Raw genomic sequence first — 12,640 nt, 5'->3', positions numbered from 1 at the left:
CCATCGGGCGTAACAAAGGCGGTCTTCTCACGATCTTTCTCATCCACTCCAATTTGTCAGTAGCCGCTTTTTAAGTCCATAGACGAAAAGTAGCATGCGTTTCGTAGTCTATCCAATGAATCATCAATACGCTGCAGAGGGTAGATGTCCTTCTTTGTGATCTGATTAAGCTTACGGTAGTCGATGCAGAAACGCAAGCTACCGTCCTTCTTTTTGATGAGTACTACAGGTGATGCCCAAAGACTGTTAGATGGCCGAATAGCACCATCTTCTAGCATGGTTTTCACCTGTTTTTGAATTGCCTCACGCTCCTTTGGGGCGACTCGATAAGGATTTTGCCGGATGGGTCTGGCGTCGGGATCCGTGATGATGCGGTGTTTTGTCAGTGCCGTTTGACCAACTCTTGATGTGGATAAGAAGCAGCCGTGGAACTTGTTGATCAGCGTGAGAAGGCGGTCTCGCTCTATGGGAGATAACATTGGACCAACGTCGACAGGTGTCAGTGTAGTGATAGTAGACGCTACTGCTTTCTCCACTAAATGACAATCTTCTGTTTGCGAGAGTTCGTCAAAATAGGCAATAGCCGTGCCTTTAACTATGTGTTGGCGTTCTCTGCTGGAATTTGTGTTGGCGTTCTCTGCTGGAGCGCATCCGTCAATAACAGTGATGACAGCCCTGGCAATAGAAATGCCGCTAGTGAATGCGAGCTCCTTAATGTGTTCAGCAATGCCAGTACCGTTTTGTAACTTGCCACAGTGCACGGATATGAGGGAACAACTTCGTGGCGGCAGTATGACGTCGTCATCGGCAATACGGAAGCGAGGTGGCTGGTGTTCCTCATCTGTAGCAGTCTCCGAGCTTACAGTGAACGTTACGCTTCTGTCACGGATGTCAATCACAGCCCCGTATTCGCGCAAGAAATCCATTCCCAATATGAGCTGTTTACAGCACTCGTGAAGAATGACGAGGGTGGCGACAAAGGTGGAACCAGCGATGAAGAGTCGGGCCGTGCACTTTCCAACCGGTGTCATCCACTGACCTCCTGCAGTTCTTATATTGGGTCAATGCCATGGCATCTTGACTTTCCTTAGTCTGTCGGCTAGCTGCAGGCTTATTATAGAAAAGTGGGAGCCGGTGTCCACAAGAGCCGTCACTTGGTGGCCGTCAACGTGAACAACGAGGCCAGCGGTGATAACGTCGGTTACGTCGGCAGTTGTTCCATTCGTCGGATTAGTCGTTGCTGTCGTCGTCTTCGGCATCGGTGGCTTCGAGCTGTTATATGTCTGCAATGGGAGCTGTTCGGAAGTTTGATTAATGGCAACCCCACCCCCCCGAGGTCGCTGCGTCTAGTTTCCCCGTCGCGGGCTAGGGGACCTGCCCCTGGTGACGTCGGCAAAACTGCGAGGACTATGTGAACTGTCCCGCGCAGGAGATGGAGAACGTGACCCGGGCCTCATTGGATTCTGCGGCGGTGTGTTCATAGGAGTGTGATTGTTCGTGCATCGATCATCGTACATAGCGTAATCATGATAGCGAGGAAATATCCAGTACTGAGCGTCGCGATAACGGCAAACTCTGTAAACGTGCCCGGCTTCGCCACAATGAAAGCATACCGGTCGACGGTCAGCGGTACGCCACAAATCGGTTTTCCGACGCTGGTAGGTAAATGGGGACTCACTATTGAACCACATTGTGAGCTTCACATTTTGGCTAAATGGCATTCGTCTTGTCGGCGAGATTGGTGCGGTTGGGAAAGTCGTCGGCGGTGACAGCGGCTGTGTTTGCAGGGTTGGTAGTGGTCCAGTCATTGGAGTCTGCGGTGCTGAAGGTGCGACAACGGGGCGTCGGACTGCATCAGCATAAGTAAAATGTCGTCGCACACCATTACAGCCGGATGAAGAGAGAACCTGGCGGACCTCTTCCCGTACAACATCAGCAACAAAAGACAATGCCGGCGTCGGTTCAGTTGCTGGAAAAAACCAAGCTGCCGAAGCTCCTCCCTCAAGATCTCCCGGATGACTTCCTGCAGAGGCCTGTCGTCCCAGAGGCTCGCCGCAGTCGTAACAGGGCTACTCGCTCGAACGTTGACCGGGTTCTGCTGGCGGTACCGTTGCTGTAGGGCCCGTTCAATAGCTGTGGCTTCTTTCGTGAACTCAGCTACTGTTGTTGGCGGATTTCTCACAAGCCCAGCAAACAGTTGCTCCTTCACGCCTCGCATTAGATACCGCAGCTTCCTGTCTTCCGGCATCTCGGGATCCGCCCTGCCGAAAAGACGGGTCATGTCCTCGGCGAACATAGCGACGCTCTCATTTAGTTTTTGAATTCGAGCTTCCAAGAGACGTTGCGCATTCTCCTTTCTGTCAAGACTACTAAAGGTGTCGATCAGCTGGTTGCGGAAGTCGTCCCACGTAGCCATGAGTCTTTCCCTGTTGATGTACCACGTCTGGGCGCTGTCTTTCAGGTAGAAGTACACATTCGCGAGCTTGTCTTCTGGGGTGGCCCACTGGTTGTACTTCGCGCAGCGTTCAAACTTGTCCAGCCAGTCTTGTGCATCTTCATAGGTCTCACCATGAAAGCAGTCAGGAATCATGGGATTCTGAAGTGTCATGTGCGATGTAGCTGCAGTGGCCATGGTGGTTGAAAGAGGCAAGCGATTTCTGGCAGTTTCTGGCAAGGGATTGAGCTCGGGAGCTAGGCCTCGCAGACGGCGGCTGGAACGGTGAACTGGTGTGTCGACGGGTGGTAGTGATTCCGGGCTCGAATGTCGGGTCCGCGAAGAGGTGCCAAGCATAAAGACGTACCCCGCGCCTCCACCAGTGTGACGACGCGAGATTGGCGAGAGCACCTCAAACAAATACGATTTATCGATCGCAGGAAACAGACTGCAACGACTTCTTCGTCTTTTGCCCTCGGCCAAGGACACTCGCGCTGCTTCGTTGTCCTCACCACTGGCACATACGCGCGGCAATATGCAAGTTCTTTGTAGACGAAGCGACCATTCATTTGACTCAACAAAAAGGCTTTCTACAGGGCTGATGCGAAAAGCACCCATAAAAAGGCGGATGCCCAAATGGTGCACGGGATCCAGCATCTTCAAAGCACTTTGAGTCGCAGACTGATAAACAACGGCCCCATAATCTAAGCGGGTGCGAATGAGGCTTCTATACAGGTTCATGAGACGTTGCTTGTCACTACCCCACGTAGTACGTGACAACACTTTTATGACATTCATGGCTTTTAAACATTTTGTTTTTAAATACTTGATGTGTGGTACGAAGGTCAACTTGTTGTCCAAGATTAAGCCTAAGAATTTATGCTCCGCATTGACAGACAGACGTTGACCGTTCAGTTCAATGTCAGGTTTTGAGTGCACGCCTCTCTTTTGGGAGAACAAGACACACGTGCTTTTTTCTGGGTTCAGCCGGAATCCGTTTTCCTCTGCCCATTTGGAGACCTTGTTTAACCTAACTGAACCTGCCGCTCACACATTGCCAGGTTGCATGACTTAAAGCCAAGCTGGACGTCATCGACTTATGTAGAATAGAACATGTTGCGGGGGATGGACAGGTTCAAGGAATTCATTTTGATAATAAAAAGTGTACAAATAAGTACACCACCTAGCGGTACTCCCGTTTCTTGCACAAATGTTTGGGAGAGAATACTGCCCACACGGACACGGAATTTCCGATTGGACAAGTAACTCTCGATTATGGAAAGCATTCTACCACGCACACCCAGGTCAGACAAGTCTCTTAATATGCCAAAACGTCATGTTGTGTCGTAAGCCTTCTCGATATCGAGAAACACCGAAAGGAAGTATTGTTTGTAGACGAAAGCGTCTTGGATCTGTGCCTCGATACGCACCAGATGGTCGGTGGTGGATATACCCTCTCGAAACCCACACTGGAACTGGTCAAGCAGATTGTGTGTTTCAAGGCAATGTAAAAGTCGGCGGTTTATCATTTTTTCAAAAAATTTACAAAGGCAGTTGGTTAGTGCAATGGGCCTATAACTTGAAACTGAGGAAGGGTCCTTGCCCTGTTTCAAAATAGTGATAACAATAGCCTCTTTCCAGGAAGCAGGAATGGTGCCAGAAAGCCAGATAGCATTGTATAGAGAGAGTAAAGTTTTTCGCGTTTTGAGCGGCAGGTTTTTCAACATTTCATACGTGACACGGTCGTAGCCTGGGGCAGAATTACTGCAAGAGTTTAGTGATGTTTGTAGTTCAGCTAAGTTGAAAGGTTGGTTGCATGCCTCGTGATTTGTGCACTTGTATTCTAGTTTCTGCTTTTCTATCCTTGCTTTATATATTTGGAAAGCTTCAGTATAGTGTGACGAGCCAGACACTCGCTCGTAGTGTGCACCGAGTAAGTTCGCCTGATCTTCCAGGCTGTCACCCTGTGTGTTTACGAGTGGGAGTGAGTGCACTTGTTTTCCTGCTACCCTACGAACCATGTTCCAGACTTTAGCCTCTTGTGTATATGAATTTATCCCTAATAAAAACTTGTGCCAGCTTTCTCTTCTGGCCTGCCGACGCGTTATCCTGCCTCGAGATTTTATTTTCTTGAAGCTCTCAATGTTTTCCGCTGTCGGCGAGTTCCGCAGCAACCTCCATGCCCTGTTCTGTTCCTTTCGCGCATTCTGACACTCAGTGTTCCACCACAAGACGTGTCGTTTGCCAGGCAGTCCAGATGTTTGTGGAATGCACTTGGCTGCTGCGCCAGTAAGAAAAGCCGTGAAGTACTGCACAGCTTCATCTATGCCTAATCCGCATATGTCAGTCCAACTTAAGTGAGTAATCTTTTAAAATTGTTCCCAGTCGGCTTTGTTTACCAGCCATTTGGGAACATGTGGAGGACATTCATATATTATTGGTGTACTCAAAACTAAAGGAAAATGGTCACTTCCGTATGGATTATTTATGACTTTCCACTGAAGTAATGGTACAAGTGAAGGAGATGCGATACTGAGGTCTATGGAAGAGTAAGTTTTGTTGGCAAGGTTATAGTATGTTGCCTCTTTCCTATTCAACAGACAAGCACCCGATGAAAGGAGGAATTGTTCAATGAGACGACCTCGTGCATCACAGCGAGAGTCACCCCACAGACCATTATGTGCGTTCAGGTCCCCAAAGACCAGATAAGGTTCAGGTAGTTCGTCTATTAAAGACTGGGATTGAAGTCAATGAGGGTGGCGATTTGGGCTTGTTGGTATGGTTGCATGATGATGGATGGTAGCGCAGACAACGAACACGGACAAGTGTTGTGTCTATGTGCCTTCTCTTGTCCGTGTTCGTTGTCTGCGCTACCATCCATCATCACTGGGATTGAAGTTTTTCAAGACGGTGGTGCGGAGGTATGTACAAAGAGCAGACAGTGACAAGTTTGTTTAGAATAACTGCTCGGACAGCCACCGCCTTGAGGGAAGTTTGAAGGGGTAATTGTGTACATGCTGTGGTGTACACGTATCCCGAAGGAGTACGGCCACCAGCGTGGGTCCGGTCTTAGCGAGCCGCAGGGCACGCGTTAACTGTCGCCGTGGCGGGAAACACGATACTGCTCAAAGTCGCAACACTTTATTGTGGCAACACTAAACGCAGTACAGCCCGTTGCAAAAAGGCGCGGCGGGAAAGCAAGTAGGCTTATCCACGCCACGGGCACAAAGTACTACACAGGGTGCCACGAGCACGTCTCCGCGGTAAGGTAATCCACGGAGACACCGGGACAAAGGGGGCCCGGTTGCTCGAGCGAGGGCAAAGGCGCTCGCGTTGGCTTCGAAGGGAGACGGGTCGGCGTAGCTCGGCCACGCACTAGGACACCGTACTGCCCTTCGGCCGTGAGTACGCAGCGGGGCAACAAAAGGTGAGCGTTCGCATCGGGCGCGAGGCGCCGTCAGCGAAGTCCGACGAGCCCCGAGCGACGGGACTCGACGGACGGAAAAGAAATGCGTGGCTCACCGTTTGAAGTCCCGGACTGTACTCACCGCTCCCGACGCAGCGCGCGAAAACCTCTCGGGAGGCTCCCCGCGCGGCGCCACAGTCAACATCCGCTACCGGGTGAGGGAGTTAAACGTCACTCCGCCCTTCCCAGCGCGGCAGACAGCAAAGGAGGGCAGACATGTCGAGACATGAGAATGGCAGAAAAGGCGGGAAAGCCCGCGCAAAGGCAGCGGGCCAGCCTCAATTCCCACAATGCAATACCTTGACTAAAACTATAACCGCTACACCACCGGATGGTGGCATGGCGTCATCTCTATCCTTTCGGAAGATTACGTAGTTACGTAAAAAGTTTGTGTTTGTTCGTTTTAAGAGTGTCTCTTGTACACACAGCCCTCCAGGATTGTGTTCATCGAGGAGTTCTTGTAAGTCATCGAGGTTTCGAAAAAGGCCTCGGATGTTCCACTGTAATATTTCTGTCTGCATATTAATAGAGATGCTGCTGTGTGTACAGAGGGTATCTTGTGTTAGAGTGAGCTTGTTAATTCAGGTGGCAGGACGGTCGTCCGGCCCTGTTATTGTTTTTCTATTTTTCTTGGCGCGCTCCAAGGAGCCGCGCTGCTCTTTCGGCACCAAGGGCACCGTTGTATCCATTGCCTCCTCAGAGGCACTGGATGCTCGCACATGCGAGCTGGTGGTTCGGATTTTAGGCCTCACCTGGTGAGGTGAGGCCTTGAGACTAGAGGACCCTGGAGTCTCCGGCCTCAATTTGCTTGGAGGCGGAGTAGACTGAACTACTGCCGCCTTGGGGGCAGGCGCCACAGCCAATGGCTCGCTCTGCACTGGCCGGAGGAGTGGCGAGGGCTGGTGCAGCGTTGCCCCCTGACACACTGCATCAGCATATGTTGCGCCGTAAAATAGCGACACTCTTCGTCTTGCTTCTTTGAATGTGATATTTTCTTTAATTTTCAATGTGATGATTTTTTTTTCTTTTTTCCAAAATGAACAAGACCGTGAGTATGCGGAATGATTTCCGCCACAGTTCACACAGTGTGATGGTTCTTCGCAGTTGTCAGAATTGTGGCCTGACACTCCACATTGTGCACAAGTTTGGTGACTACGACAGCTTTGTGAGCCGTGGCCATACCTCTGGCATTTAAAACAACGACTGATCGATGTCTTCGTGTACCCTGTTTGAATACTTTCTGGCAAATTACTGGAAGCGAACGTGAGTATTAGGTGTTTTGTTGGTGTTACCTTGTTGTCTCTTCTGATGACGATTCTTTGTACAATGGTCACATTCTGACTCTTCCACCCCTCCAGAAGTTCCTCTTCGGTCAAGCCGAGCAAATCAGCATCAGATACCACTCCATGGGTTGTGTTCATAGATCTGTGTGGTGTTACAGTGATCGGAGTGTCACCAAAAGTTGAAAGATTCTGTAGCTTCTCAAACTGTTCTTTTTCTCGAACTTCAAGGAGGAGGTCTCCGCAGGCCATTTCGGTAACTTTGTACCCGGCCCCAAGAGTTTCTGTGAGACACCTGGCTACTACAAAGGGGGGATACAGTTCTGGCTTGCTTGCCACTTATCTCACTATGTATAACATGAAAATGGGGAAAGTTTTCATTTGATCGATTGAAAAAGCCTAAGTCTTCGGTGCGTACGCGCTTTAAGGTGGTACGATCACTTAACAAGGGAAACGCTCTATGCATGCTAGTTTAATTTTCTTCAGAAGCGTTGGCGGCCACCCGCCCAATGAGAGGACGCTACAAGTTTGCGGATGCTAAAATCTGCAGATGCCAGCCGTACAACGCTATTATAACCCAATGCCCCTAGACCAAGGTAGGCTATTTGCACAGGGTTAACCCTAGCCGCCAGGAAGTTTGGAAGTAAACAGAAGAGAGTAGAAGACAGGACAGATAAATAGTAAGAGATAAAGACGAAGATGTAGGGAGAGAGAGATAAGAAAAGGGGACTGCCGATTTCCCCTGGGTGGGTCAGCCCAGGGGGGTGCCGTCTACGTGAAGCCGGGGCCAAAGGGATGTGTTGCCTCTGCCGGGGGGCCTTAAAGGTCCAAGCACCCAGCGTCAACTCAACCCCCAGGATCCCCTTTTCTCCGGACACGGCTCAGCCACGCACGGCTAGGCGTGGGAGGGAGCCAAAACTCCCCCGTTAGCTCGGGTCCGTGGTGTCGCTACTCACCAAACGCCTACTTGTGCAGGCGCCCATGCGGGCGGACCGAGTTGAAAGTTATGTGTCTGATGACATTGCTGTCCCGTCCCCTGTTCGAGAAAACTTGTTGATGCGAACTGCGTGGAAGTGTGTCACAGTTCTGTGTGCTGACATGGTTGAGCGCTACAGCCGCTAGGTGGTGATAGTTGCATCCAGTGGATTGTCGTTTTTGAAACCGAAACCAAGACATGTCGGTAATAATGCGCCTGTAATTAATTATCTTTGCACTGCAGAAAACGATTCGTCGTGTGATGACTAACAGGCTCCCAGGAACACATTGCAGCAAAAGAAAATGTGAGGCTAAAATTTTCGTGTCAATATCCCATCTGGCTTGTTTTCTTCATGCCAACAGCACAATTGTTTTCTTCATGCCAACAGCACAAACCTTATGAGTGCCTCTCGTAGCCTGCAAGTTGGTCTATCGGATTAAGGCTGTAGATTTATTTTTCAATATGACCAACAGACTGCCTAGTCAAACTGTGCGAGAAGTGAGCACTGTTGCAGAAGCCAGACCTCATCAGCTTCAAACACCAACTGTGTTTGCAAGCGACAGTGCAAAATGTCTTTCAACAGTGGCGAGTTTTTACATCTTTACATATAAATGCTGTGCAATAAAACAGACAAAGACGACAAAAGAACAGGGTAGAGTGCTGAACTTATAGATTTTTTTTGTCCTTGTCTGTTTTGTTTTTTTGCACTGGAGCTATTTGATAAGGTCCCGTGTGCTCAGATTTGGGTGCAGGTTAAAGAACCCCAGGTGGTCAAAATTTCCGGAGCCCTCCACTACGGCGTCTCTCATAATCATATGGTGGTTTTGGGACGTTAAACACCACAAATCAATCAATCAATCAATTGATAAGGTCATCCAACAGCATGAGCTACGAAAAATTATCTCGAAAATAAAAATGTCTCACCGTCAGTGACATGCTCCGAAGCAAGCTTGCCAACGAGGTATCGGTCAACGCTGACCCTGCGAAGCTTGCACGAGTCGGGGTCAACTTGGACGAAGACGCAGACACCACTTTGAAAGAAAAACTGCAAAAAAGAAAATCCTTTATGAAGGTGGGAAATCACTTCAACGTACTCACAGAAAACACACATGCAGGCCAGTAAAACACACACAAACACACATGTGCACGTGCACACACACACACACACACACACACACACAAGAACTACCATTGGCTGCAAAAGGTAGACATACCTGCAACAGCCCAGGTGTAATCCATCTTGCACTAATACACTTTTGGGCATTCATGATATCCTGCACAAGTGAGTAGATGTTGCACTGACACATCACTTTTCCACACATTTCTCATGCAACCTTATGTACAATTTCAAACGCAATATATTCTTCAGAGCACACTGACACAAGAAATGACCAGTACAGAAAAAACAACTGTTTCAACGAGAAACCTTCACATGCAGAACAGAGCGAGGATAACTGAGCGAAATAGCCATTGGTTAATCTTCAGGGTCAATCAGGGCAGTAAACAAGAAGCAAGGAAAATGTATAACTTGCCCTCTTATGTTAAGTAACATTTATGAGTAGCCAGTCGTTACTTAGTGTTGAGTCCAATCGACTTTAACTATGTAAGTGCTAGCACACAGCCCGACATTGAACAGGAACTAATTTCTGAGTAGCCAGGTGATGCCTCGTAAGAAACAACTATTTGTTGTGACAGTAATTTTGGAAGCTGCTTTGGTAAACGCTCTCTTTTGCATCACACCATAAACGTTATCGAACATAGCATTCAAACCAGTATGTCATACTCCTATTGTCTACAGCCCTAATATGCTAAGAAAATGCAGGAATTTTCCCCTGCGTATATAACTTTTGTGTTGCAGCACTTGTCAGTGGCAAAATCGCTGTGATATACCGACGTCTTTGCAGAACATTCATGCCTGAAAATTCCTCCAGGGTTTCGTGTCTTAAGCTGTCGCAAGTGCACACATACCTACATTGAATGACTACAGCAGAAAATACCACAGCACAAGGACGCCAGCTTTGAGTACATTGGAAATGTGCGCAGAGTTGGTGGAGCCACGATATGGGATGAAGGAAAGCAACTGATGTTCTCTGTGGAGCACCTGACCCACGAGCGGAGCCGTGTTAGACTGTTAGCAGCGCTTGGCAACGTTGCGCATGACTTGTGTCGTAAGCTATGCCAAAAACTATAAGGATTACGTAGCTCAAAGATTTTTAATTTTCCGCCATGACCATGCTTTAGAAACCGGCGGGAACATAACATTTACGTATGCCGCATAAAGCAGGAGATCCTGCGGGCACGTTTATGAAGTACATGCTGTAGCTAGCTCACTGTGAATTTACTCTCCCCGCTGTTTAACTGATATTTTTACAGTGCTACCGAAACTCGGTGGCAGCTGGCAAAGTGAGGTCGAGTGTAGTCTACATTTGTTGGCAAAAAGCCATTGAAAAATCCAGCAGTTCCTCCCCGTAACTTGCTGCTGTTTTTCTGCTGTACCCAAGTTTGTCTAGCAGTGCAGTTTGCAGACTGCACGGTTCGTGAACAGCAACGGTAAGGAAGAAGCCTTGAATGCCAGGCAAAACGCGTCGTGAACCTCAGGAATTTGAACTTAATTTCTCTGGTACTGCTGTTGCCCTTTACAGCACTTTGTGTACAAGCGAAGCCGCACCATATCTATTACACGATGCAACACCTACGATATCACATGCAAAGCTGTCATGAGACAGTTACTCAAGGACTCATGCAGCCCGGGCAACCACTACAAACGGAGCTGAACTAGTGCACATAAAACTTGGCGGAACTGCCACGAATTACTAAACGCAACACCTGCAGTTCGTCGGTCGTGCGTTTTACATGCGCACATCGCAAGGGGTTAGCTAACACAGGTGACACACAAATGCCATAGTTTACTTAACAGTAGGCAGACAAATTGAGAAGAGTGAATGCATACAAACATTGAGGGTGATGGCCTATGCTTGGAGTTTCACGCTGGCCATTTGCACAAATACCGCCTTTCAAAACAGTCAGTTGTATGTCTGTGCTTTCTGTCACATTGAACGCATGATTGATTTCGTAAATTTATATCTTTTCTCTTCGTTTGAGGCCACAAGAGAATCACGTACTGTTAAGTTTCCGAAAGCCTGCTTATTTTACCAAGCCTGTCGCTTGCCCACACTTGCGTACAACGTGGGCATAGCTGATGGAGAGACAACGATTCGGAGCATGAAAGTGAAGTGGTTGCAATTCGCCACTGATGGTGCTAGCAGTGCAATGGACTGATTGCGCCACCTGTAGGTGCTGCAAGTTTTCATTGCAAAGAAGGGCTTTTGAGAATGCAGTAGTCTCTCATGAAAGGATCTGATACCGTTACAGTGCAGAGCCAGAACTCTCAATGTTTCTCCATTCCCTCTTGTATAGCTTACCTCAAACTCCCAGATGCATTCTCGCAGTTTCTCAGGTCGCTTGTTGGACGGAGTCCACATGATACCCTTGGCTATCAGTGAAAAAAAAAAAAAAAAGAAATGTTGTATATGAATGAGGTGAACTCGTCATGAAAAAGGCTATGTACATGATTGGAGAACTCGGCACAAGGAAAGCAGCAAGTTACAAGTACAGGTGTACATATACCTTTGGCATATGCCTCCTTCGCATCGATGTACAGCTCTTCTGTATCTGTAAAACATAATAAGGCTGAGTTAATTAAACCTTTCTGAACAGTAAGGAAACCGAAATGGAAACTTCGTTCGTTAGAAGAGAGAACTGCACTGCACTTACCCACGTCACCTTTGTCGTAAAGCTTGAAGCATCCAAGATCACTGCCTAGCAAGGAGAACGATATAATAGACGAAATGAAGACGATTGCGAACACCACAGACAAGCAGAAACGGGCCAGCAAAACGCGCGAGAAGTGACGAGAAACTTGGGAGATACCTTTGACATCGACGTCATCTTTCATGGTCCAAAACTGCAGCTCGCACAGCAGGGACACCATTGTGATAAATGAGCCTGATCGGAGAGGAGTGAAAGAGTGATTGAGTAACTGGTTCAGGTAAATTATGAACTTTGCACGCACTTACGCCCGTACGCACGCAAAAACTCTCACGACAGGCACCGTAAGCAGAGTTTTCAATGCGAACCGTTTGCGCGTTGGTACGTGTTCTCTGGCAATACAGCACAACTAAACTAAAGCGGCTAATGGACCACAAGCCACGGAAGTGAAACTGCTAAAAAATGTTGCTTACCGCTATGTCAACAACAGGAGACTGCGGCAACTACTGCACCAAGGAACCAAAACACCACGCACGTGGTCGCATCTGAACTGTGTCACTGTCAAAAGCGGTAGTTCTGAACTCCCCACGTCTCAAAACAAAGTTTGAACAACTTTGGTTTGAACCGCTTTGAACTTTGCGTCGGAACTAAGAGAATCTCAAGCAGCACCACTTATGAACAAACATTTCGCGTCCTTTACAAAACTTTTTAAAATT

At 48.3% G+C, this 12,640-nt stretch overlaps 1 protein-coding gene across 1 annotated transcript in view; it reads right to left on the bottom strand.

Annotated features, from left to right (window-relative positions):
• LOC119163875 (WD repeat-containing and planar cell polarity effector protein fritz) overlaps positions 1-12,597 on the bottom strand; it is a 77,498-nt gene extending 64,901 nt beyond the window's left edge. Inside the window, exons 1-7 of the mRNA XM_037415950.2 lie at positions 12,398-12,597; positions 12,087-12,161; positions 11,931-11,975; positions 11,784-11,828; positions 11,579-11,649; positions 9,371-9,430; positions 9,081-9,201 (exon numbers count right to left, since the gene is read on the bottom strand). Of these exons, the coding sequence (XP_037271847.1) occupies positions 9,081-9,201; positions 9,371-9,430; positions 11,579-11,649; positions 11,784-11,828; positions 11,931-11,975; positions 12,087-12,147 (403 nt within the window). The 5' untranslated portion in view covers positions 12,148-12,161; positions 12,398-12,597. The remainder of the gene's footprint in view (positions 1-9,080; positions 9,202-9,370; positions 9,431-11,578; positions 11,650-11,783; positions 11,829-11,930; positions 11,976-12,086; positions 12,162-12,397) is intronic.
• Positions 12,598-12,640: the final 43 nt, after the last annotated feature.

The sequence above is a fragment of the Rhipicephalus microplus genome, chromosome 8, assembly GCF_043290135.1.
Source record: "Rhipicephalus microplus isolate Deutch F79 chromosome 8, USDA_Rmic, whole genome shotgun sequence".
NCBI lineage: Eukaryota > Metazoa > Arthropoda > Arachnida > Ixodida > Ixodidae > Rhipicephalus > Rhipicephalus microplus.
The sequence above is the reverse complement of the archived record's forward strand: the minus strand, read 5'-3'. Positions and strand labels throughout refer to the sequence as shown.